The 26,533-nt window shown below is 44.8% G+C and overlaps 1 protein-coding gene across 3 annotated transcripts in view; it reads right to left on the bottom strand.

Annotated features, from left to right (window-relative positions):
• PCDH7 (protocadherin 7) overlaps positions 1 to 26,533 on the bottom strand; it is a 904,402-nt gene that overhangs the window by 171,586 nt on the left and 706,283 nt on the right. The window contains exon 3 of one of the 3 annotated variants that reach the window (XM_063922252.1): positions 13,637 to 13,705. The exons of the other annotated variants lie outside the window; for them this stretch is intronic. Coding sequence (XP_063778322.1) covers positions 13,637 to 13,705 — 69 coding nt within the window. The remainder of the gene's footprint in view (positions 1 to 13,636; positions 13,706 to 26,533) is intronic. 3 annotated transcript variants of the gene reach the window in all.

Raw genomic sequence — 26,533 nt, 5'->3', positions numbered from 1 at the left:
GGTGTTTTTTTCAAAACACCCTAAAAAACAGCTTAAATCATAGAATTTGGGGGTCATTTTGATCCCAAAGTATTATTAACCTCAAAAACCATAATTTCCACTCATTTTCAGTCTATTCTGAATACCTCACACCTCACAATATTATTTTTAGTCCTAAAATTTGCACCGAGGTCGCTGTGTGAGTAAGATAAGCGACCCTAGTGGCCGACACAAACACCGGGCCCATCTAGGAGTGGCACTGCAGTGTCACGCAGGATGTCCCTTCCAAAAAACCCTCCCCAAACAGCACATGACGCAAAGAAAAAAAGAGGCGCAATGAGGTAGCTGTGTGAGTAAGATTAGCGACCCTAGTGGCCGACACAAACACCGGGCCCATCTAGGAGTGGCACTGCAGTGTCACGCAGGATGTCCCTTCCAAAAAACCCTCCCCAAACAGCACATGACGCAAAGAAAAAAAGAGGCGCAATGAGGTAGCTGACTGTGTGAGTAAGATAAGCGACCCTAGTGGCCGACACAAACACCGGGCCCATCTAGGAGTGGCACTGCAGTGTCACGCAGGATGTCCCTTCCAAAAAACCCTCCCCAAACAGCACATGACGCAAAGAAAAAAAGAGGCGCAATGAGGTAGCTGTGTGAGTAAGATTAGCGACCCTAGTGGCCGACACAAACACCGGGCCCATCTAGGAGTGGCACTGCAGTGTCACGCAGGATGTCCCTTCCAAAAAACCCTCCCCAAACAGCACATGACGCAAAGAAAAAAAGAGGCGCAATGAGGTAGCTGACTGTGTGAGTAAGATAAGCGACCCTAGTGGCCGACACAAACACCGGGCCCATCTAGGAGTGGCACTGCAGTGTCACGCAGGATGGCCCTTCCAAAAAACCCTCCCCAAACAGCACATGACGCAAAGAAAAAAAGAGGCGCAATGAGGTAGCTGACTGTGTGAGTAAGATAAGCGACCCTAGTGGCCGACACAAACACCGGGCCCATCTAGGAGTGGCACTGCAGTGTCACGCAGGATGTCCCTTCCAAAAAACCCTCCCCAAACAGCACATGACGCAAAGAAAAAAAGAGGCGCAATGAGGTAGCTGTGTGAGTAAGATTAGCGACCCTAGTGGCCGACACAAACACCGGGCCCATCTAGGAGTGGCACTGCAGTGTCACGCAGGATGTCCCTTCCAAAAAACCCTCCCCAAACAGCACATGACGCAAAGAAAAAAAGAGGCGCAATGAGGTAGCTGACTGTGTGAGTAAGATAAGCGACCCTAGTGGCCGACACAAACACCGGGCCCATCTAGGAGTGGCACTGCAGTGTCACGCAGGATGGCCCTTCCAAAAAACCCTCCCCAAACAGCACATGACGCAAAGAAAAAAAGAGGCGCAATGAGGTAGCTGACTGTGTGAGTAAGATAAGCGACCCTAGTGGCCGACACAAACACCGGGCCCATCTAGGAGTGGCACTGCAGTGTCACGTAGGATGGCCCTTCCAAAAAACCCTCCCCAAACAGCACATGACGCAAAGAAAAAAAGAGGCGCAATGAGGTAGCTGACTGTGTGAGTAAGATAAGCGACCCTAGTGGCCGACACAAACACCGGGCCCATCTAGGAGTGGCACTGCAGTGTCACGTAGGATGGCCCTTCCAAAAAACCCTCCCCAAACAGCACATGACGCAAAGAAAAATAAAAGAAAAAAGAGGTGCAAGATGGAATTGTCCTTGGGCCCTCCCACCCACCCTTATGTTGTATAAACAAAACAGGACATGCACACTTTAACCAACCCATCATTTCAGTGACAGGGTCTGCCAGACGACTGTGACTGATATGACGGGTTGGTTTGGACCCCCCCCAAAAAAGAAGCAATTAATCTCTCCTTGCACAAACTGGCTCTACAGAGGCAAGATGTCCACCTCATCATCACCCTCCGATATATCACCGTATACATCCCCCTCCTCACAGATTATCAATTCGTCCCCACTGGAATCCACCATCTCAGCTCCCTGTGTACTTTGTGGAGGCAATTGCTGCTGGTCAATGTCTCCGCGGAGGAATTGATTATAATTCATTTTAATGAACATCATCTTCTCCACATTTTCTGGATGTAACCTCGTACGCCGATTGCTGACAAGGTGAGCGGCGGCACTAAACACTCTTTCGGAGTACACACTTGTGGGAGGGCAACTTAGGTAGAATAAAGCCAGTTTGTGCAAGGGCCTCCAAATTGCCTCTTTTTCCTGCCAGTATAAGTACGGACTGTGTGACGTGCCTACTTGGATGCGGTCACTCATATAATCCTCCACCATTCTTTCAATGGGGAGAGAATCATATGCAGTGACAGTAGACGACATGTCCGTAATCGTTGTCAGGTCCTTCAGTCCGGACCAGATGTCAGCATCAGCAGTCGCTCCAGACTGCCCTGCATCACCGCCAGCGGGTGGGCTCGGAATTCTGAGCCTTTTCCTCGCACCCCCAGTTGCGGGAGAATGTGAAGGAGGAGATGTTGACAGGTCGCGTTCCGCTTGACTTGACAATTTTCTCACCAGCAGGTCTTTCAACCCCAGCAGACTTGTGTCTGCCGGAAAGAGAGATCCAAGGTAGGCTTTAAATCTAGGATCGAGCACGGTGGCCAAAATGTAGTGCTCTGATTTCAACAGATTGACCACCCGTGAATCCTTGTTAAGCGAATTAAGGGCTCCATCCACAAGTCCCACATGCCTAGCGGAATCGCTCCGTGTTAGCTCCTCCTTCAATGTCTCCAGCTTCTTCTGCAAAAGCCTGATGAGGGGAATGACCTGACTCAGGCTGGCAGTGTCTGAACTGACTTCACGTGTGGCAAGTTCAAAGGGCATCAGAACCTTGCACAACGTTGAAATCATTCTCCACTGCGCTTGAGACAGGTGCATTCCACCTCCTATATCGTGCTCAATTGTATAGGCTTGAATGGCCTTTTGCTGCTCCTCCAACCTCTGAAGCATATAGAGGGTTGAATTCCACCTCGTTACCACTTCTTGCTTCAGATGATGGCAGGGCAGGTTCAGTAGTTTTTGGTGGTGCTCCAGTCTTCTGTACGTGGTGCCTGTACGCCGAAAGTGTCCCGCAATTCTTCTGGCCACCGACAGCATCTCTTGCACGCCCCTGTCGTTTTTTAAATAATTCTGCACCACCAAATTCAAGGTATGTGCAAAACATGGGACGTGCTGGAATTTGCCCATATTTAATGCACACACAATATTGCTGGCGTTGTCCGATGCCACAAATCCACAGGAGAGTCCAATTGGGGTAAGCCATTCCGCGATGATCTTCCTCAGTTGCCGTAAGAGGTTTTCAGCTGTGTGCGTATTCTGGAAACCGGTTATACAAAGCGTAGCCTGCCTAGGAAAGAGTTGGCATTTGCGAGATGCTGCTACTGGTGCCGCCGCTGCTGTTCTTGCGGCGGGAGTCCATACATCTACCCAGTGGGCTGTCACAGTCATATAGTCCTGACCCTGCCCTGCTCCACTTGTCCACATGTCCGTGGTTAAGTGGACATTGGGTACAGCTGCATTTTTTAGGACACTGGTGACTCTTTTTCTGAGGTCTGTGTACATTTTCGGTATCGCCTGCCTAGAGAAATGGAAACTAGATGGTATTTGGTACCGGGGACACAGTACCTCCAACAAGTCTCTAGCTGGCTCTGCAGTAATGATGGATACCGGAACCACGTTTCTCACCACCCAGGATGCCAAGGCCTCAGTTATCCGCTTTGCAGTAGGATGACTGCTGTGATATTTCATCTTCCTCGCAAAGGACTGTTGGACAGTCAATTGCTTGGTGGAAGTAGTAAAAGTGGTCTTACGACTTCCCCTCTGGGATGACCATCGACTCCCAGCAGCAACAACAGCAGCGCCAGCAGCAGTAGGCGTTACACGCAAGGATGCATCGGAGGAATCCCAGGCAGGAGAGGAATCGTCAGAATTGCCAGTGACATGGCCTGCAGGACTATTGGCATTCCTGGGGAAGGAGGAAATTGACACTGAGGGAGTTGGTGGGGTGGTTTGCGTGAGCTTGGTTACAAGAGGAAGGGATTTACTGGTCAGTGGACTGCTTCCGCTGTCACCCAAAGTTTTTGAACTTGTCACTGACTTATTATGAATGCGCTGCAGGTGACGTATAAGGGAGGATGTTCCGAGGTGGTTAACGTCCTTACCCCTACTTATTACAGCTTGACAAAGGGAACACACGGCTTGACACCTGTTGTCCGCATTTCTGTTGAAATAGTTCCACACCGAAGAGCTGATTTTTTTGGTATTTTCACCAGGCATGTCAACGGCCATATTCCTCCCACGGACAACAGATGTCTCCCCGGGTGCCTGACTTAAACAAACCACCTCACCATCAGAATCCTCCTGGTCAATTTCCTCCCCAGCGCCAGCAACACCCATATCCTCCTCATCCTGGTGTACTTCAACACTGACATCTTCAATCTGACTATCAGGAACTGGACTGCGGGTGCTCCTTCCAGCACTTGCAGGGGGCGTGCAAATGGTGGAAGGCGCATGCTCTTCACGTCCAGTGTTGGGAAGGTCAGGCATCGCAACCGACACAATTGGACTCTCCTTGTGGATTTGGGATTTCGAAGAACGCACAGTTCTTTGCGGTGCTACTGCTTTTGCCAGCTTGAGTCTTTTCATTTTTCTAGCGAGAGGCTGAGTGCCTCCATCCTCATGTGAAGCTGAACCACTAGCCATAAACATAGGCCAGGGCCTCAGCCGTTCCTTGCCACTCCGTGTGGTAAATGGCATATTGGCAAGTTTACGCTTCTCCTCCGACAATTTTATTTTAGGTTTTGGAGTCCTTTTTTTACTGATATTTGGTGTTTTGGATTTGACATGCTCTGTACTATGACATTGGGCATCGGCCTTGGCAGACGACGTTGCTGGCATTTCATCGTCTCGGCCATGACTAGTGGCAGCAGCTTCAGCACGAGGTGGAAGTGGATCTTGATCTTTCCCTAATTTTGGAACCTCAACATTTTTGTTCTCCATATTTTAATAGGCACAACTAAAAGGCACCTCAGGTAAACAATGGAGATGGATGGATACTAGTATACAATTATGGACGGACTGCCGAGTGCCGACACAGAGGTAGCTACAGCCGTGGACTACCGTACTGTGTCTGCTGCTAATATAGACTGTGCAAACAAAATCTTTGAAAACGATATATGGCGCTCCTCTAGCTAAAATGTATTAAGTTCTAATCAGTGAAATACAGCTCAACTGTGTACATTCCTGTAAATCACTTGTATTGTCAGCATGTAAGGAATCCTCCACACTTCCTCAGGTCTCCTCCTCCTCACTTCCTCAGGTATTCTCCCCCGGGATTATATTCATGTAATAGAGGAAATACGGATAGGATAGTGCAATGACGTTTTAATATAACAGCATAATATACATAAAATCCCAGATAAAATCCAATTACATTTAAAATTTGACACACAGGTGACAGAGGAAAACCCAATGGGCAAATGGGGAATGCAATTACCGAATCCTCTGAGAACAAAAAGCACTCAGAGTTCCTTAGGTGTACAGGAATGCCAGGTGACCTCCCGGGTTTTCCTCTGTCACCTGTGTGTCAAATTTTAAATGTAATTGGATTTTATCTGGGATTTTATGTATATTATGCTGTTATATTAAAACGTCATTGCACTATCCTATCCGTATTTCCTCTATTACATGAATATAATCCCGGGGGAGAATACCTGAGGAAGTGAGGAGGAGGAGACCTGAGGAAGTGTGGAGGATTCCTTACATGCTGACAATACAAGTGATTTACAGGAATGTACACAGTTGAGCTGTATTTCACTGATTAGAACTTAATACATTTTAGCTAGAGGAGCGCCATATATCGTTTTCAAAGATTTTGTTTGCATTGTATTATTTTTGGGTGGTTTGGGAGACACCCATATAGTGAAAATTAGATATAGGCTGCACCTTTTTGCGCACTAGATAGAAAACCAATACATCCTTCTATTCTTCTGCTAATATAGACTGGTTGATAAAGAGATGTAGTATGTATGTATAAAGAAGAAAGAAAAAAAAACACGGGTAGGTGGTATACAATTATGGACGGACTGCCGAGTGCCGACACAGAGGTAGCTACAGCCGTGGACTACCGTACTGTACTGTGTCTGCTGCTAATATAGACTGGTTGATAAAGAGATGTAGTATGTATGTATAAAGAAGAAAGAAAAAAAAACCACGGGTAGGTGGTATACAATTATGGACGGACTGCCGAGTGCCGACACAGAGGTAGCTACAGCCGTGGACTACCATACTGTACTGTGTCTGCTGCTAATATAGACTGGTTGATAAAGAGATGTAGTATGTATGTATAAAGAAGAAAGAAAAAAAACCACGGGTAGGTGGTATACAATTATGGATGGACTGCCGAGTGCCGACACAGAGGTAGCTACAGCCGTGGACTACTGTACTGTGTCTGCTGCTAATATAGACTGGTTGATAAAGAGATGTAGTATGTATGTATAAAGAAGAAAGAAAAAAAAACCACGGGTAGGTGGTATACAATTATGGACTGACTGCCGAGTGCCGACACAGAGGTAGCTACAGCCGTGGACTACCGTACTGTACTGTGTCTGCTGCTAATATAGACTGGATGAAAATGAGATGTAGTATGTATAAAGAAGAAAGAAAAAAAAACCACGGGTAGGTGGTATACAATTATGGACGGACTGCCGAGTGCCGACACAGAGGTAGCTACAGCCGTGGACTACCGTACTGTACTGTGTCTGCTGCTAATATAGACTGGTTGATAATGAGATGTAGTATGTATGTATAAAGAAGAAAGAAAAAAAAAACACGGGTAGGTGGTATACAATTATGGACGGACTGCCGAGTGCCGACACAGAGGTAGCTACAGCCGTGGACTACCGTACTGTACTGTGTCTGCTGCTAATATAGACTGGATGATAATGAGATGTAGTATGTATAAAGAAGAAAGAAAAAAAAACCACGGTTAGGTGGTATACAATTATGGATGGACTGCCGAGTGCCGACACAGAGGTAGCTACAGCCGTGGACTACCGTACTGTGTCTGCTGCTAATATAGACTGGTTGATAAAGAGATGTAGTATGTATGTATAAAGAAGAAAGAAAAAAAAAACCACGGGTAGGTGGTATACAATTATGGATGGACTGCCGAGTGCCGACACAGAGGTAGCTACAGCCGTGGACTACTGTACTGTGTCTGCTGCTAATATAGACTGGTTGATAAAGAGATGTAGTATGTATGTATAAAGAAGAAAGAAAAAAAAACCACAGATAGGTGGTATACAATTATGGATGGACTGCCGAGTGCCGACACAGAGGTAGCTACAGCCGTGGACTACCGTACTGTACTGTGTCTGCTGCTAATATAGACTGGTTGATAAAGAGATGTAGTATGTATGTATAAAGAAGAAAGAAAAAAAAACCACGGGTAGGTGGTATACAATTATGGATGGACTGCCGAGTGCCGACACAGAGGTAGCTACAGCCGTGGACTACCGTACTGTACTGTGTCTGCTGCTAATATAGACTGGATGATAATGAGATGTAGTATGTATAAAGAAGAAAGAAAAAAAACCCACGGGTAGGTGGTATACAATTATGGATGGACTGCCGAGTGCCGACACAGAGGTAGCTACAGCCGTGGACTACCGTACTGTACTGTGTCTGCTGCTAATATAGACTGGTTGATAATGAGATGTAGTATGTATGTATAAAGAAGAAAGAAAAAAAACCACGGGTAGGTGGTATACAATTATGGACGGACTGCCGAGTGCCGACACAGAGGTAGCTACAGCCGTGGACTACCGTACTGTACTGTGTCTGCTGCTAATATAGACTGGATGATAATGAGATGTAGTATGTATAAAGAAGAAAGAAAAAAAAACCACGGGTAGGTGGTATACAATTATGGATGGACTGCCGAGTGCCGACACAGAGGTAGCTACAGCCGTGGACTACCGTACTGTACTGTGTCTGCTGCTAATATAGACTGGTTGATAATGAGATGTAGTATGTATGTATAAAGAAGAATGAAAAAAAAACCACGGGTAGGTGGTATACAATTATGGACGGACTGCCGAGTGCCGACACAGAGGTAGCTACAGCCGTGGACTACCGTACTGTACTGTGTCTGCTGCTAATATAGACTGGTTGATAATGAGATGTAGTATGTATGTATAAAGAAGAAAGAAAAAAAAACCACGGGTAGGTGGTATACAATTATGGACGGACTGCCGAGTGCCGACACAGAGGTAGCTACAGCCGTGGACTACCGTACTGTACTGTGTCTGCTGCTAATATAGACTGGTTGATAATGAGATGTAGTATGTATGTATAAAGAAGAAAGAAAAAAAAACCACGGGTAGGTGGTATACAATTATGGATGGACTGCCGAGTGCCGACACAGAGGTAGCTACAGCCGTGGACTACCGTACTGTACTGTGTCTGCTGCTAATATAGACTGGTTGATAATGAGATGTAGTATGTATGTATAAAGAAGAAAGAAAAAAAAACCACGGGTAGGTGGTATACAATTATGGACGGACTGCCGAGTGCCGACACAGTGGTAGCTACAGCCGTGGACTACCGTACTGTACTGTGTCTGCTGCTAATATAGACTGGATGATAATGAGATGTAGTATGTATAAAGAAGAAAGAAAAAAAAACCACGGGTAGGTGGTATACAATTATGGATGGAGTGCCGAGTGCCGACACAGAGGTAGCTACAGCCGTGGACTACCGTACTGTACTGTGTCTGCTGCTAATATAGACTGGTTGATAATGAGATGTAGTATGTATGTATAAAGAAGAATGAAAAAAAAACCACGGGTAGGTGGTATACAATTATGGACGGACTGCCGAGTGCCGACACAGAGGTAGCTACAGCCGTGGACTATCGTACTGTACTGTGTCTGCTGCTAATATAGACTGGTTGATAATGAGATGTAGTATGTATGTATAAAGAAGAAAGAAAAAAAAACCACGGGTAGGTGGTATACAATTATGGATGGACTGCCGAGTGCCGACACATAGGTAGCTACAGCCGTGGACTACCGTACTGTACTGTGTCTGCTGCTAATATAGACTGGATGAAAATGAGATGTAGTATGTATAAAGAAGAAAGAAAAAAAAACCACTGGTAGGTGGTATACAATTATGGATGGACTGCCGAGTGCCGACACAGAGGTAGCTACAGCCGTGGACTACCGTACTGTACTGTGTCTGCTGCTAATATAGACTGGTTGATAATGAGATGTAGTATGTATGTATAAAGAAGAAAGAAAAAAAAAACACGGGTAGGTGGTATACAATTATGGACGGACTGCCGAGTGCCGACACAGAGGTAGCTACAGCCGTGGACTACCGTACTGTACTGTGTCTGCTGCTAATATAGACTGGATGATAATGAGATGTAGTATGTATAAAGAAGAAAGAAAAAAAAACCACGGTTAGGTGGTATACAATTATGGATGGACTGCCGAGTGCCGACACAGAGGTAGCTACAGCCGTGGACTACCGTACTGTGTCTGCTGCTAATATAGACTGGTTGATAAAGAGATGTAGTATGTATGTATAAAGAAGAAAGAAAAAAAAAACCACGGGTAGGTGGTATACAATTATGGATGGACTGCCGAGTGCCGACACAGAGGTAGCTACAGCCGTGGACTACTGTACTGTGTCTGCTGCTAATATAGACTGGTTGATAAAGAGATGTAGTATGTATGTATAAAGAAGAAAGAAAAAAAAACCACAGATAGGTGGTATACAATTATGGATGGACTGCCGAGTGCCGACACAGAGGTAGCTACAGCCGTGGACTACCGTACTGTACTGTGTCTGCTGCTAATATAGACTGGTTGATAAAGAGATGTAGTATGTATGTATAAAGAAGAAAGAAAAAAAAACCACGGGTAGGTGGTATACAATTATGGATGGACTGCCGAGTGCCGACACAGAGGTAGCTACAGCCGTGGACTACCGTACTGTACTGTGTCTGCTGCTAATATAGACTGGATGATAATGAGATGTAGTATGTATAAAGAAGAAAGAAAAAAAACCCACGGGTAGGTGGTATACAATTATGGATGGACTGCCGAGTGCCGACACAGAGGTAGCTACAGCCGTGGACTACCGTACTGTACTGTGTCTGCTGCTAATATAGACTGGTTGATAATGAGATGTAGTATGTATGTATAAAGAAGAAAGAAAAAAAACCACGGGTAGGTGGTATACAATTATGGACGGACTGCCGAGTGCCGACACAGAGGTAGCTACAGCCGTGGACTACCGTACTGTACTGTGTCTGCTGCTAATATAGACTGGATGATAATGAGATGTAGTATGTATAAAGAAGAAAGAAAAAAAAACCACGGGTAGGTGGTATACAATTATGGATGGACTGCCGAGTGCCGACACAGAGGTAGCTACAGCCGTGGACTACCGTACTGTACTGTGTCTGCTGCTAATATAGACTGGTTGATAATGAGATGTAGTATGTATGTATAAAGAAGAATGAAAAAAAAACCACGGGTAGGTGGTATACAATTATGGACGGACTGCCGAGTGCCGACACAGAGGTAGCTACAGCCGTGGACTACCGTACTGTACTGTGTCTGCTGCTAATATAGACTGGTTGATAATGAGATGTAGTATGTATGTATAAAGAAGAAAGAAAAAAAAACCACGGGTAGGTGGTATACAATTATGGACGGACTGCCGAGTGCCGACACAGAGGTAGCTACAGCCGTGGACTACCGTACTGTACTGTGTCTGCTGCTAATATAGACTGGTTGATAATGAGATGTAGTATGTATGTATAAAGAAGAAAGAAAAAAAAACCACGGGTAGGTGGTATACAATTATGGATGGACTGCCGAGTGCCGACACAGAGGTAGCTACAGCCGTGGACTACCGTACTGTACTGTGTCTGCTGCTAATATAGACTGGTTGATAATGAGATGTAGTATGTATGTATAAAGAAGAAAGAAAAAAAAACCACGGGTAGGTGGTATACAATTATGGACGGACTGCCGAGTGCCGACACAGTGGTAGCTACAGCCGTGGACTACCGTACTGTACTGTGTCTGCTGCTAATATAGACTGGATGATAATGAGATGTAGTATGTATAAAGAAGAAAGAAAAAAAAACCACGGGTAGGTGGTATACAATTATGGATGGACTGCCGAGTGCCGACACAGAGGTAGCTACAGCCGTGGACTACCGTACTGTACTGTGTCTGCTGCTAATATAGACTGGTTGATAATGAGATGTAGTATGTATGTATAAAGAAGAATGAAAAAAAAACCACGGGTAGGTGGTATACAATTATGGACGGACTGCCGAGTGCCGACACAGAGGTAGCTACAGCCGTGGACTATCGTACTGTACTGTGTCTGCTGCTAATATAGACTGGTTGATAATGAGATGTAGTATGTATGTATAAAGAAGAAAGAAAAAAAAACCACGGGTAGGTGGTATACAATTATGGATGGACTGCCGAGTGCCGACACATAGGTAGCTACAGCCGTGGACTACCGTACTGTACTCTGTCTGCTGCTAATATAGACTGGATGATAATGAGATGTAGTATGTATAAAGAAGAAAGAAAATAAAAACCACGGGTAGGTGGTATACAATTATGGATGGACTGCCGAGTGCCGACACAGAGGTAGCTACAGCCGTGAACTACCGTACTGTGTCTGCTGCGACTGGATGATAAATAATGATATAAAAAATATATATATATCACTACTGCAGCCGGACAGGTATATATATTATATAATGACGGACCTGCTGGACACTGTCTGTCAGCAGAATGAGTTTTTTATAGAATAAAAAAAAAAACACCACACAAGTCACACGACGAGTGTTTAACTTTTTCAGGCAATCACAATATAGTATACTACTAACTATACTGGTGGTCAGTGTGGTCAGGTCACTGGTCAGTCACACTGGCAGTGGCACTCCTGCAGCAAAAGTGTGCACTGTTTAATTTTAATAATATGTACTCCTGGCTCCTGCTATAACCTATAACTGGCACTGCTCCCCAGTCTCCCCCACAATTATAAGCTGTGTGAGCACAGTCAGATATATACATAGATGATGCAGCACACTGGGCTGAGCAGTGCACACAGATATGGTATGTGACTGAGTCACTGTGTATCGTTTTTTTCAGGCAGAGAACGGATTATATTAAATAAAACTGCACTGTCTGGTGGTCACTGTGGTCAGTCACTAGTAAACTCTGCACTCTCTACAGTACTCCTAAGCTCCAGTAAATCAAGTGTCTCTGTCTCAAATCAATCTCACTCTCTCTCTTCTAATCTAAATGGAGAGGACGCCAGCCACGTCCTCTCCCTATCAATCTCAATGCACGTGTGAAAATGGCGGCGACGCGCGGCTCCTTATATAGAATCCGAGTCTCGCGATAGAATCCGAGCCTCGCGAGAATCCGACAGCGTCATGATGACGTTCGGGCGCGCTCGGGTTAACCGAGCAAGGCGGGAAGATCCGAGTCGCTCGGACCCGTGAGAAAAAACATGAAGTTCGGGCGGGTTCGGATTCAGAGGAACCGAACCCGCTCATCTCTAGTAAATAGTCCCCTTAATCACTTATTTTGGCTATTCGTAACTTGGTTTTGGAAGATATTTGAGTAGACAAGAATTAATTTCCTCCTATTGTTGCAAGCCAAAAGGTGGCTAGAATACTGTATGTTTACATTTTTAGATCCCCAAAAATAAAAAATAAAAACAATCATTACAAAGTCATTAGCACCAAACAAAAATAAGTTTAGTAGTAAAATAGATCGGTCCCTAGTGGATAGTAAGCAGAATAATAATTCAAAGCCACCACTTTAATCACTAAACTTGGCAGCATTCTCTCTGAAGCTTGGGTCTGAATTAATCTTTGGCTCTAGAGAATACTGTCCTTTCATGACATGTCTACGTGTGTCCTCTGTGAGCAGATATATTACAAAAGAAACATTGTTACTGGCTCTAAATAGAAACATAAGCAAACATTTACTCATTTCATTTAAGATAAATGTGTGATAAGAAAGCATTAAGTATTAATGAGCAGCAAGACGTAGATATGTTTGATCTGGGTCACTTTAAGCAAACAGAAAGACAAATGCAGCGCTAAACAACAGGGATTCTTTAAACAATGATCAGTCTTGATCTTATGGTGCCATTCAGAATCTTAAGCAATTTTTTCTTTTAGTTTGTAGCATTTTGTCTTTGACTATATTCTTCGTAAAATTCCTGCCTATTGCTGAGATCTCATATCATATCAGAAAGATCTAACTTTTTGATGTAGGCATTGTTGGGGTTTGGAAGAAGCTAGTTCTATCTGTTATCCAAAAGATAATGAAAAATGTATTGGTGATTAGAGCTGCTTGAAATTTTGGTCAACCCAGTCTTGGAAATACAGTATAGTAAATCTATTTTTTATTCAACCACCATGACATGTATTTTATAACTGCTGAGTCATTATCTGAAATGTGAAAGTGACAATGCATTAAACTACTGTACTGTATAATATGTTGTCTTTCCTGTTTGTTAAAGCTGAACTGCCACATACTGTATAATGTTTACTAACCTTCTTCTTCCCCTAGCCGAAGCCGCGTAGGCTGCACCATGCAGCCATTTTCCCAAGGCTCTTCTAATTCTGTAATACAGAACTGGCAAATCAATTTCATATGCCAAAAAATGGCAACAGATAGTAGCAAGCTAGCACATGTAGCAATCCCAAACCAAAATGTCTTGACTGCAGCTTGTGATTGGTCCCCTGTATTGTACCCCACTGCTCTTGTTTTTTTTCTAAACAAGGTTGAGGGAGATGTATCAAAGTTTGGAGAGAAGTAAAGTGGAGAGAGACAAGGTACCAACCAATCAGCTTCTGTGGTATTTCAAAAACATAGCCAGTTTTAGAAGTTGATCATTTGGTACTTTACCTCTCTCCACTTGAGTTCTCTCCAAGATTTTATACATCTCCCCACTGTGACAAAATCTGCAACTGTTTTTCCAAGTGCTTTGTATAAAGATTTTACATTGTGTGGGAGCGCAGCTTTAAATTGCTACATTTTATATGGTTTTAAGCGTTTTTTTTTTTTTTATTTAAACCATGAAAATTTCTTGTTTCTAATTTTATTCTAAAGTTCAAATTCACTTTTCACATGAAACACAAAAGAGAACACAAAACACAACAATTCTTCAATACAGCTATTGAAATTCAAGCAAAGCAGCTACAGTACAAGGTCAAATCTTTTCACCTTGCTCAAGTTTATCTTCTGTGTTTCAGTCTATCTGAAGTTCAAGAATTTATAGCAACATTCCGCTTGATAAACATTTTGAAACAATTTCAGCCCTATTTATTGGTAGTAGCTGGTTAAGGAAAAGCAGTACGGTTTTAAATTCCATGTTTACAAATACTTGACATTTAGGAAATAAGCTCCCTGAATGACTTTCAATCTTGTCAAGGGATAGTTTAGATCTTGTAGCTGTTATTGAGTGAAGGTAAGATGCTAACCACAACTGGGACATAATTAGTTCCAGTTATATGGTACAGCATTAAAAAAGCCAGGTGGAGCTGTGTTATATGTAAAGATTAAGATTAAAGCAACTTTATACAAAGCACTCCAGGTAGGATTGAGAGTATCTGAGACTGGTAAAATGTCTGTCATATAGGAAAAATGTATATTATGCTATGACAATAAAATAGAGTAGGTTATCAATTTGTGGTGATAATTATCAGATATTTCAGCATTCCTGATGCGGACAGGAATCTGCCAATTTCTAAGTTAGCTAGAAGTAGTGACATCCTAAATTGCTTGGATAACAGCTTAAGATATACATATATATATATATATGTGTTCAGTGGTCTGATAGCGGTATTGCAGGTGCGGCACTCAATGCATACTTTCAGTAAAAGGCATAGAGGCGGAAGGTTAACCTCAGCGTTTCAATAACTTGAAATGTTGAAGTTAACCTTCCGCCTCTGTGCCTTTTATTGAAAGTATGCTTTGAGTGCTGCACCTGCAATACCACTATATATATATGTATATTAACTATGGCGACAAAAAAAACATTCAGAATTTTTGTTTGTTTGTCTGTTTGATATCACTCAAAAATGACTGAATGGATCTGGATTGCGTTTTCATTATTGCATAGCTTTGTGACCTAGAAAGAAAATGAGGTACAATATGTATGATCTAGATGTGACATCAGGGAGAGGAACAACAAAGGAAAAAACAGATGCTTGACACTCATGTGCAGTGTGCAGGCTCATCGGAGGCGGAACTTCCACCGATGCAGCTGGTGCATAGCACCAATGCCCAGCGCAATAAAGGGGCCCAAAGACGGCACTATTATAATGAGTCAGAGTGACTCATTATATGCTGCCATTGCTGCGCTGATGCCTGCTGCTGTGGAAGTGGTCTGCAATCTGGCCAGTGCAGGAGGGCTCCAATCCCCTCTCTTCCCCGCCCCTCCTCTTTCCTCCTGACCAGTCTGGCTCTTCCTATCTGAGCCTTGTCATGGAGGAAGAGGAAGGAGTCCTAGGTGTGGAGTGGCCTCTGAGATCATCGGGGGAAAGACCAGCAGAGCTGGGAAGAGGTGGAGCAGCCACCTGCAGCAGAGGGCCCAGCAGTAACCTACCAGGCTTCTGGAGCAGCTATTCCCCTGATAGTATCAGGAAACTGAAGGAGCAGTTGAGGCTGCCTCTGCCCTCCCCACTGAGAGTCTCCAGCCGCTCAGCTGCCTATAGAGCCAGTGCAGAGAACTGGGCCAGGCAGTGTCTGTACAGTTCTCACTGCCCAGCGGCAGGAGCTGGTTGTTGAAGCAGTCAGTGCCAGTGTCTTAATTGTCCCTGCAATTAAGAAGTCACCATTCACGCTGGTCTGCAGTTCAGGGACCAGGTAAACCAATATAAGTATATACAATATACTTATAGCTCACTGTCTGTGACTCACTCATCTGCCTATATCTGTCACCCTGTCCCTGTCACCCTCTCACTGTCATCCACTGCCTATACTTTTCACCCTCTTCCTGTCACCCACTGCCTATATGTGCCACCCTCTCCCTGTCTCCCACTGCATATACCTGTCACCCTCTCCCTGTCACCTGCTGCCTCTCCCTGTAACCCTCTCCATGTTTCCTACTGCCTATATTAATCTCCACATCATCCACTGCCTCTCCCTGTCACCCTCTCTTACCCTCTACCAGTCACCCATTACTTGTCACCCACTGACTATACCTAACACCCCCTCTAGATCATCCTCTGCCTATCCCCGTCACCTTCTCCCTGTCACCTGCTTCCTCTCCCTGTGACCTGCTGCCTCTCCCTGTCACACTCTCCCTGTATCCTACTGCCTATGTCACTCTCTCCATCATCCACTGCCTCTCCCTGTCACTCTCACCCTCTACTTGTCACCCCCTCCCCTACCTATCTCTGTCAACCTCTGTCTGTCCCCATCACCTTATCCTCCTTCCCAACACTTACTGTCTCTGTCACAGACTGCTGTATGGCATATTGTGAACTTGGGTTGGGGTGGAGGAGGGGGGCCCAATGCTAATTTTTGCAACTGGACCCACCATTCACAAGTTCCACCACTGAGGCTCATCAATTCCAAAATAACTATATATGTATAATTTCTGAACTCACTGAGTGCAGCTCGGCTTCCAGTGCATAGCACTGCACTGCACTGCACTGAAAGTTGGTGTTCTGATCATGCCTCTGTGGAACTTGACTTCATCCAAGTTATGCAACGGAACCTGACTTTAAGTGACTACTCTGCAGAGGAACCTACAATATTTGAGCCAGAGATTCTAATGGGATGTGGTGAAGGTTAGACTGTATATAAACCAGAAATTGTGTTAATCCCTGAAGAAAGAACTGCTTATATTGTTTACACAAAAATGTTGTGATCAATATAAAATATACATCACAATACTAGATGGCACTACTGTCTTTGTAAAATTTGTTCCGTTGAGCAAAGCATCCACACAAGTAAAGCCATGGGCAAACACTAGTAATTAGTAGATCGGGTTCACTACGGCTGGCCGGCGGTCGGGCTCCCGGCGACAAGCATACCGGCGCCGGGAGGCCGACCGCCGGCTTACCGACAGTGTGGCGAGCGCAAATGAGCCCCTTGCGGGCTCGCTGCGCTCGCCACGCTACGGGCACGGTGGCGCGCTACGCGCGCCACACTATTTTATTCTCCCTCTATGGGGGTCGTGGACCCCCACGAGGGAAAATAAGTGTCGGTATGCCAGCTGTCGGGCTCCCGGCGCCGGTATACTGAGCGCCGGGAGCCCGAGCGCCGGCATACAGAAGACCACCCAGTAGATCAGTACAAAAAAGCAATACTAGAATGAGGCATAAGTAAAGAAGAACTACACTAAAGGCTGATGTCAGTGAGGAGAAATAATTTATACTGTATGACTCACTGATAGGTTAAGAATAAGTGTACTTCAGCAACAGTGGAATGACGTTAAAAAAAAAGTGCTTTATTAAATTCTTTGTGCCAGGTGTGTTGGCAAAAGCAGAGGGAAAAGTAAAGCCAATACGGTTATTATTATTATTATTACATTTTATTTATAGGGCGCCACAAGTGTTTCGCAGCACCGTACAAAGGACAGTACAGGGAGACAAAACTTAGCATAACAGTAAATAAATAACAAAAATGGAGTGCAGGTAACAAAGAGCACCACAATTCTCAAAACATAATACAGCTTAGATGTAAGTAGCGAAGGAGTAATCATTGTACTACTTGGGGCTGGCGGCCATAGATAGAGAGGGGCCATTTACCAGCACGAGAAAAAGCAGGCAAAGATGGTCGCTGAGTGAAATGTGTCAAGAAGAGGGCTTAGACAAGAGGAAAGAGGGCCCTGCTCTGAAGAGCTAACAATCTAGTGGGGAGGGGCAACAGACAGATGACATGAGGTGCATGCAAGCAGGTAGAAGCCTGATGGTGGTATGCGAGCAAAGCAGAGATGTCCAAGGCATGGGGCATGGGGATGGAGGAGCAGCCTAAGGACTAGGTTATGCATTGGAGGGGTACGCTTTGATAAATAGGTGGGTTTTCAGTGCCCGTTTGAAGCTTTGCAAGGTCGGGGAGAGTCTAATGGAGCGGGGGAGCGCATTCCACTGAAGGGGTGCAGCACGGGCAAAATCCTGAACTCGTGCATGGGAAGCAGTGACCAAGGCAGAGGAGAGGCGACGGTCATCAGCCGACCGTAGTGGGCGGGAGGGAGTATGAAGGGAGAGGAGGTTGGAGATGTAGGGAGCAGTGGAATTAGAGATGGCCTTGTATGTGAGGGTGAGGAGTTTGAAGAGGATTATGTAGGGGAATGGGAGCCAGTGTAAATTTTGTCGAAGGGGAGTGGCAGAAGTGGAGCGGCGGGAGAGGAAGATAAGCCTAGCTGCGGAGTTGAGGACAGATTGGAGGGGAGCGATGTTGGAGCAAGTGAGGCCAGTGAGGAGCATATTGCAGTAGACGAGTCATGAGATGACCAGTGAGTGGATGATAAGTTTAGTTGCACTCTGGGAGAGGAATGGCCTGATGCGAGCAATGTTGCGTAGCTGGAACCGACAAGATTGCGCCAGAGCTTGGATGTAGGGTGCAAAGGAGAGGGAGGAGTCAAGAGTGACGCCCAGGCAGCGGAGTTGGGAAACGGGGGAGATGATAGTGTTGTCAACAGTGATAGAGATATTTGTAGGGGGTGTTGCTCTGGCTAGGGGAAAGATAATAAGTTCAGTTTTATCCATGTTGAGCTTCAGAGAGCGCTCAGACATCCAGGATGAGATGGCAGAGAGGCAGCTGGAGACCTGAGAGAGGACAGAGGGGGACAGATCAGGAGAGGAGAGGTAGAGTTGTGTGTCATCAGCATAGAGGTGGTATTGAAGGCCAAAGGAGTTAATGAGCGCACCCAGGGAAGAGGTGTACAGGGAGAACAGAAGGGGGCCTAGGACAGAACCTTGAGGGACACCAACAGGAAGGATGGAAGGGTGTGAGGTGGTTCCGGAGGCAGACACAGAGAAGGAGCGGTTAGTGAGGTATGAGGTAAACCAGTCAAGGACGGTGCTAGAGAGGCCAACATTTTGGAGTGTGCGGAGGAGGAGAGGGTGATCCATGGTGTCAAAGGCAGCAGAGAGGTCCAGAAGGATGAGCAAAGAGAAGTGGCCCTTGGATTTGGCCGAAAGTAGGTCACTGGTGACTTTCACCAGGGCAGTCTCGGTGGAGTGGAGTCGGCGAAAGCCAGATTGTAGTGGATCAAGGATGGAGTGGTCAGAGAGGTAGCTTGTGAGACGACTGTAGACCAGTCGTTCAATTAGTTTGGAGGCGAAAGGGAGAAGAGAGATGGGACACCAGAGCATGTTTGAATGGTGAGGGAAAGATGCCAGTAGAGAGCGATAGGTTAAAGAGGTGAGCAAGGTGGGAGCAGGCAGTGGGGGGGAGGGAGCGGAGAAGACGGGAGGGGAGGGGGTCCAAGTGGCAGGTTGTGGGGGGAGAGGATAAGATGAGGGAGTGGACTTCCTTGTTTGAGGTGGGACGGAAGCAGGACAGGGTGGGATAGATGGACGGGAGGGATGGTGGGAGCAGGGGGGCAGCAGAAGGGTGACAGGAGGAGATGTAATTTTGAATATCCTCAATTTTGGAGATGAAGAAGGAGGCAAAGTCAGTGGGAGTGAGGGAAGAGGGGAGGGGAGGAGGAGGGGGGCGAAGGAGAGTGTTGAAAGTTTCAAAGAGTCGGCGTGGACTGGAGGACTGAGAAGAGATGAGTATTTGGAAAAAGGATTGCTTGGCGAGAGAAAGAGCAGAGCTATAGGAGGAGAGGATAAACTTGAAATGGAGAAAGTCCGCCAGAGAGTGGGATCTCCTCCAGGAGCGTTCTGCGGACCGTGAACATTTTTGCAGGAATCGTGTAAGTTTGGTGTGCCAGGGTTGGGGTTTGGAGCGGCAGAGGGGGACAGATGAGAGGGGGGCCACAGAGTCAAGAGCAGCAGTAAGGGAAGAGTTATAGAAGGAGGCTGCCTGGTTGGGACAAGTCATAGTGGAAAGAGGAGAGAGGAAGGTCTCGAGGGAGGACATGATAGCGGAGTTGAGGGACCCGAGATTGCGTCTGGTGATGGTGTGTCTGGGTGTGGAGCAGAGAGAGGAAGATGAGAGGGTAAAAGAAAGCAGGTGGTGGTCAGAGAGAGGGAAGGAAGAGTTAGAGAAATCAGAGAGATCACATTTGGTGGGTGAAGACAAGGTCGAGGGAGTGGCCGAGATTGTGAGTAGGGTTGGAGGACCATTGAGAAATTCCAAAGGAGGTGGAAAGAGCAAGAAGTTTAGAGGAAGCTGCATCACTATAGGGATGTTAAAGTTACCGAGGATGATAGAGGGGAGGTCGGAGGAGAGAAAGTGGGGAAGCCAGGCAGCAAAGTTGTCAAGGAAAGGTGAACAGCGGCCAGGGGGGCGGTAGATCACTGCCACATGGAGGTGAATGGGGTAGAAGTGGCGGATAGTGTGAACCTCAAAGGTGGAGAAGGTGAGGGAGGGCTCAGGTGGGATGACACGAAAGGTGCAGTTAGGAGAGAGAAGGATGCCCACGCCTCCACCCTGGCGGCCATCAGGTCTGACCATGTGGGTGAAGGAGAGGCCTCCGTAGGAGAGGGCAGCAGGGGAGGTGGTGTCAGAGGAGGAGAGACAGGTTTCAGTGATGGCGAGAAGGTTAAAAGAGTGGGAGATGAAGAGGTCGTGGATAGTTGGCAACTTGTTGCAGATAGATCTAGCATTCCAGAGTGTACAGGAGAAGGGAAGGGAGGGGACGGGGGAGATGGGGATCAGGTTGGCTGGGTTCTGAATGCGTGTGGGTAGTCTGGAAATTTGGGTGGCGGGTGATCTAGCAGTGAGGATTGGTATGGGACAGGATCGAGGAGCCATAATTCCTGTTCAGTAGTGTTGTTCAGAGGAATAGTATTGAATGGAGTGGCTGTAATAAAGAAAGAACAATGAGAAGGGGGATGTAGTCAAAGCAGAGACAGTGAAGACCAGTTTAACTGTAAATAATGGAGGTTATCCAATTAAGGGACAAATGGGTCTATTCATGAGGCAGTGAAAAGATTGGAGAAGTGAGCCAGTGGAGAATTTGCCCATGGCAACCAATCAGCTGCTGCATATAATTTTATAGAATACACTTGAAAAATGTATTTAAAAGTTGATTGGTTGCCATGGGCAATTTCTACACTCTTTTCACTGCTTCATGAACAGACCACAAAGAGACTACTTATTACAGTACAGGTTGAGTATCCCATATCCAAATATTCCGAAATACGGAATATTCCGAAATATGGACTTTTTTGAGTGAGAGTGAGATAGTGAAACCTTTGTTTTCTGATAGCTCAATGTACACAAACTTTGTTTAATACACAGAGTTATTAAAAATATTGTATTAAATGACCTTCTGGCTGTGTGTATAAGGTGTATATGAAACATAAATGAATTGTGAGAATGTACACACACTTTGTTTAATGCACAAAGTTATAAAAAATATTGGTTAAAATGACCTTCAGGCTGAGTGTATAAGGTGTATATGTAACATAAATGCATTCTGTGCTTAGATTTAGGTCCCATCACCATGATATCTCATTATGATATGCAGTTATTCCAAAATACGGAAAAATCCCATATCCAAAATACTTCTGGTCCCAAGCATTTTGGATAAGGGAGACTCAACCTGTATAGATAGACCTAATCAGGTGAACATAAAAGCGTATTATGCTAGTCTAATGGAAAATAAACACAACGGGCAAATGGAAATAAAGTTGGTACAGTCAGTAAAAGAGTGAAGGAAAATGTCCTTTAGCTAAGATAAAGATAAGAAACAACGTTGGTGTGACCAAACACTGAAGGTGATGGATATGTCATGTTAAAGGACACAAAGTAATTAGATGAACTGTATTGTGTAAGTAAAGATCAGGGAAATATACCCGACTGTATTTACTACAAATGTGATACAACTTGAACTGTCAAATATAAAGGTAAATAATTTACATGCTACAGATACTAAACATCCAAGCATATAAATAAAACTTAGAGTATGGTTTGCAGTGACATTTACCAAACATCTTACCCAATCTCAGATGACAAGGCACTGGATTCTGAATCAAAGATAATGGAATTAGTAAAGGTCTTAATAAAGGACAGGAAACAAAGGGCATGATGCTGAGTTGAATGCAAGGCAGCCGTAGTTCCATCCACATTTTTTGCATAGAACTAAAAGCGTTGTGCTGCCCATATGCAGAGTTCTGTGCATCTCTGTGACTTGACTTTCCCTATCAATATGATTAGTTTAATAGCCCTGACAAAATGTGCATTGATCCAGTGGAGTACCCCAGGAATTAGTCCTGGATTTTTATCTATTTATTTATTGTATTCATTAGTGATATTACTATTACTATATATGTGTGATCTACAAATAAATGTATGCAACTTTTGGAAAAGATACACACGTCAAGTATGTTGAAGGCATGTTCACATCTTTGTGAATATATGCAGCGTAGCGCCCAGATGCATATATGTCTGAGAAAGGTGTAAGTTGTTGAAGGTGGAGAGGGACAGGGGAAAATGCACGGATGATGATGACAATGATGAAGACAATGATGATGATGATGATAATGGCTGCCAACACATCTTGAGATGCTTATGGCTCTGCAATTTTTACATTTGTTTTTATTGTAAATTGTACCCATTTTGTGACTAACTCTTCATCAGACCCAATCTCCATAAAGACATGAATAAATGAGACAACAGTCAAAACCAAGTAGTATATTTACTAATGTGCGGAATTTCAGAAATAGAGATGTTGCCCAAAGCAACCAATCAGATTCTGTTATCTTCTAGAACACATACTCGGTCCTCAGGACCCCTGAGGACTGGGTTTGAGAACCTGTGTTCTAGAAGGTGCTAGATACATGATAAGTAGAATCTGGTTGCTATTTGAGTAAGATGGAAAGGTAACTTAAGGAAAGAGATTACAGAAAGAGTAAAATTTCAATAGCTTTCTACTGTAGATGTACATAATGGAAAGGCGGAGAGTAAAATAATTCAAAAATGCATGGGATAAGCACACGGCTTTTGTAAGAATGAAGATTAGAAATAGAATTGGAAAGAAAAATAGAAAAAAGTGCAGACTACTGTAGCTGGTTGTTTAGGTGGTTCTCGCCATAAAAGTATGTGTCTACCCATCTATGTTTCACTAAGTAAATATCTCCAAATAATTTCTCAATATTCATGTTCAGTATACCCACCTTTGTCCCCTATGACTGAAACCTAAGGACACCTATCCTTTGGTTAGTTAAATGGGTAAATGGTTGCTTCGTTGATCAGGAAGTAATTTGTCCCCGATCTTCTGTTTTTGAAATAAGATGAAGGAGGCAAGAAAAACATCAGCAGTGCTGTAAATTCTGATAAATCCTCAAAGTGTATAATGATATTTTCAGCCCTAAGTAGCAGGATGTGGCTGCTATTTAATGCAGAATTATTATTAATGAAAATGTATAAACTGACAAGATAATTCTGAACAAAAATATTGAATATTATAAATGGATAAATAAATTAATTAATTAAGAATTTTCTTGATTTTACTGCGTAAGCCATCACATGTGTTACTAGATTATGCTTTGCAAAAAATATGCAAATTAAAAAAAAGTATTGTATCTTCTACTAGTATACAGCACACATTTAACACTTATAAATAAAATAACTAATACATACAATGACAAACATACAAATAGCGATAAGTGGAAAAGAAGCAAAACAATAACAACTTTGTTGAATTTCTCGTTGTGGCTCAGTGGCTTTTAGTATCATTAAATCCTTAGAGCGCTTAGAGTTATTACAGATGTAGAACTCTTTTTAAACATCCATTTTGAACAATAAATTATAAATTAAATTAATGTAATAAAATTAATTCCAACTAAAAAAAATAGGATTTTAATACCTACCGGTAAATCCTTTTCTCCTAGTCCGTAGAGGATGCTGGGGTCCACTTCAGTACCATGGGGTATAGACGTTCCACAGGAGCCATGGGCACTTTAAGACTTTTCAAGGGTGTGAACTGGCTCCTCCCTCTATGCCCCTCCTCCAGACCTCAGTATAGGAACTGTGCCCAGGGAGACGGACATTTCGAGAAAAGGATTTACTTTTAATTTAGCGGTGAGATTCATACCAGCTCACACCTCAACCATGCCGAACAACATGGCATTCAACATAACACACGCCAACAGGCATGAACCATTTGCAACAACATGCTGAAAATAATTGTAACACAACACTTGTGTAATTACAACAAAATAACTACTGCAGGTAAAGTACGCACTGGGTCGGGTGCCCAGCATCCTCTAAGGACTAGGAGAAAAGGTTTTACAGGTAGGTATTAAAATCCTATTTTCTCATACGTCCTAGAGGATGCTGGGGTCCACTTCAGTACTATGGGGTTATACCAAAGCTCCAGTATGGGCGGGAGAGTGCAGATGACCCTGCAGCACCGATTGACCAAACTTGAGGTCCTCATCGGCCAAGGTGTCAAACTTGTAGAACTTTGCAAACGTGTTTGACCCTGACCAAGTAGCTGCTCGGCAAAGTTGTAATGCCGAGACCCTCCCGGGCAGCGGCCCAGGATGAGCACACCTTTCTAGTAGAATGGGCATTTACCGACTTCGGTATCGGCAATCCTGCCGTGGAATGAGCGTGCTGAATCGTCCCTCTGATCCAGCGCGCAATAGTCTGCTTAGAAGCAGGACACCCAATCTTGTTGGGAGCATACAGGACAAACAGAGCCTTTGTTTTCCTTATCCGAGCTGTTCTTGCAACATAAATTTTCAAAGCTCTGACCACATCAAGAGACTTTGACTCAGTGAAAGTGTCAGTAGCCACTGGCACCACAATAGGTTGGTTAATATGGAAAGACGAAACGATCTTTGGAAGAAATTGTTGGCGAGTTCTCAACTCTGCCCTATCTTCATGGAAGATCAGGTAAGGGCTCTTGTGAGACAAGGCCCCCCAACTCAGATACCCGCCTTGCGGATGCCAAGGCCAAAAGCATCACCACTTTCCAAGTGAGATACTTCAATTCTATCTCCTGTAGAGGTTCAAACTAATCCGATTGAAGGAACTGCAACACCACGTTAAGGTCCCATGGTGTCACTGGAGGCAAAAATGGAGGCTGGATGTGCAGTACCCCTTTCACGAACATCTGAACTTCTGGAAGGGTGGACAAATGTTTTTGAAATAAAACTGACAAGGCCGAAATCTGGACCTTGATTGAACCCATTCTTAAGCCCACATTCACACCAGCCTGCAGAAAATGGAGAAAACATCCCAACTGAAACTCCTCCGTAGGAGCCTTCTTGGATTCACACCAAGACACATATTTTCTCCAAATACGGTGGTAATGTTTAGACGTTACGCCTTTCCTGGCCTGGATAAGAGTGGGGATGACTTCTTTGGGAATACCCTTTTGGGCTAGGATCCGTCGCTCAACAGCCATGCCATCAAACGTAGCCGCGGTAAGTCTTGACACACACACAGCCCCTGCTGCAGCAGGTCCTTGCAAGGAGGAAGAGGCCGAGGATATTCTATGAGCAACTCCTAAAGATCTGGATACCACGGCCTCCTTGGCCAGTCTTGGGCAAAGAGGATTGCTCGAACGCTTGTTCTTCATATGATTTTGAGAACTTTTGGTATCAGTGGAAGTGAGGGAAGACATATACCGACCGAAACACCCACTGGGTCACCAGTGCATCCACTGCTATTGCATGAGGGTCTCTCGACCTGGAACAATATCTCTGAAGCTTCTTGTTGAGACGAGATGCCATCATGTCTACTTGAGGAACTCCCAAAAGACTTGTCACCTCTGTGAAGACTTCTTGGTGGAGGCCCCATTCTCCTGGATGGAGATCGTGTCTGCTGAGGAAGTCTGCTTCCCAGTTGTCCACTCCCAGAATGAAAATTGCTGGCAGAGATCTTGCATGCCTTTCTGCCCAGAGGAGGATCTTTGTCACCTCTGCCATTGCTGCTCTGCTTTTCGCTCCGTCTTGACGGTTTATGTACGCGACTGCTGTTACATTGTCCGACTGGATCTGCACGGGTTGATCTTGAAGAAGATGTACCGCTTGTAGAAGGCCATTGTAAATGGCTCTCAATTCCAGAACGTTTATGTGAAGGCAGGTTTCCTGACTTGACCATTTTTCTTGGAAGCTTTACCCCTGTGTGACTGCTCCCCAGCCTCGGAGACTTGCATCCGTGGTTACTAGGACCCAGTCCTGAATCCAAAACCTGCGTCCCTCTAGTAGGTGAGAACTGTGTAGCCACCACAGGAGCGAAATCATGGCTTTGGAGGACAGGATTATCTTCCGGTGCATGTGTAGGTGGGATCCGGACTACTTGTCCCACAGGTCCCACTGGAATATTCTGGCATGGAATCGGGCAAACTGTATGGCCTCGTAGGC

Source organism: Pseudophryne corroboree, chromosome 1 (assembly GCF_028390025.1).
Source record: "Pseudophryne corroboree isolate aPseCor3 chromosome 1, aPseCor3.hap2, whole genome shotgun sequence".
Lineage (NCBI taxonomy): Eukaryota > Metazoa > Chordata > Amphibia > Anura > Myobatrachidae > Pseudophryne > Pseudophryne corroboree.
This window is presented reverse-complemented; position numbering and strand designations above follow the sequence as displayed.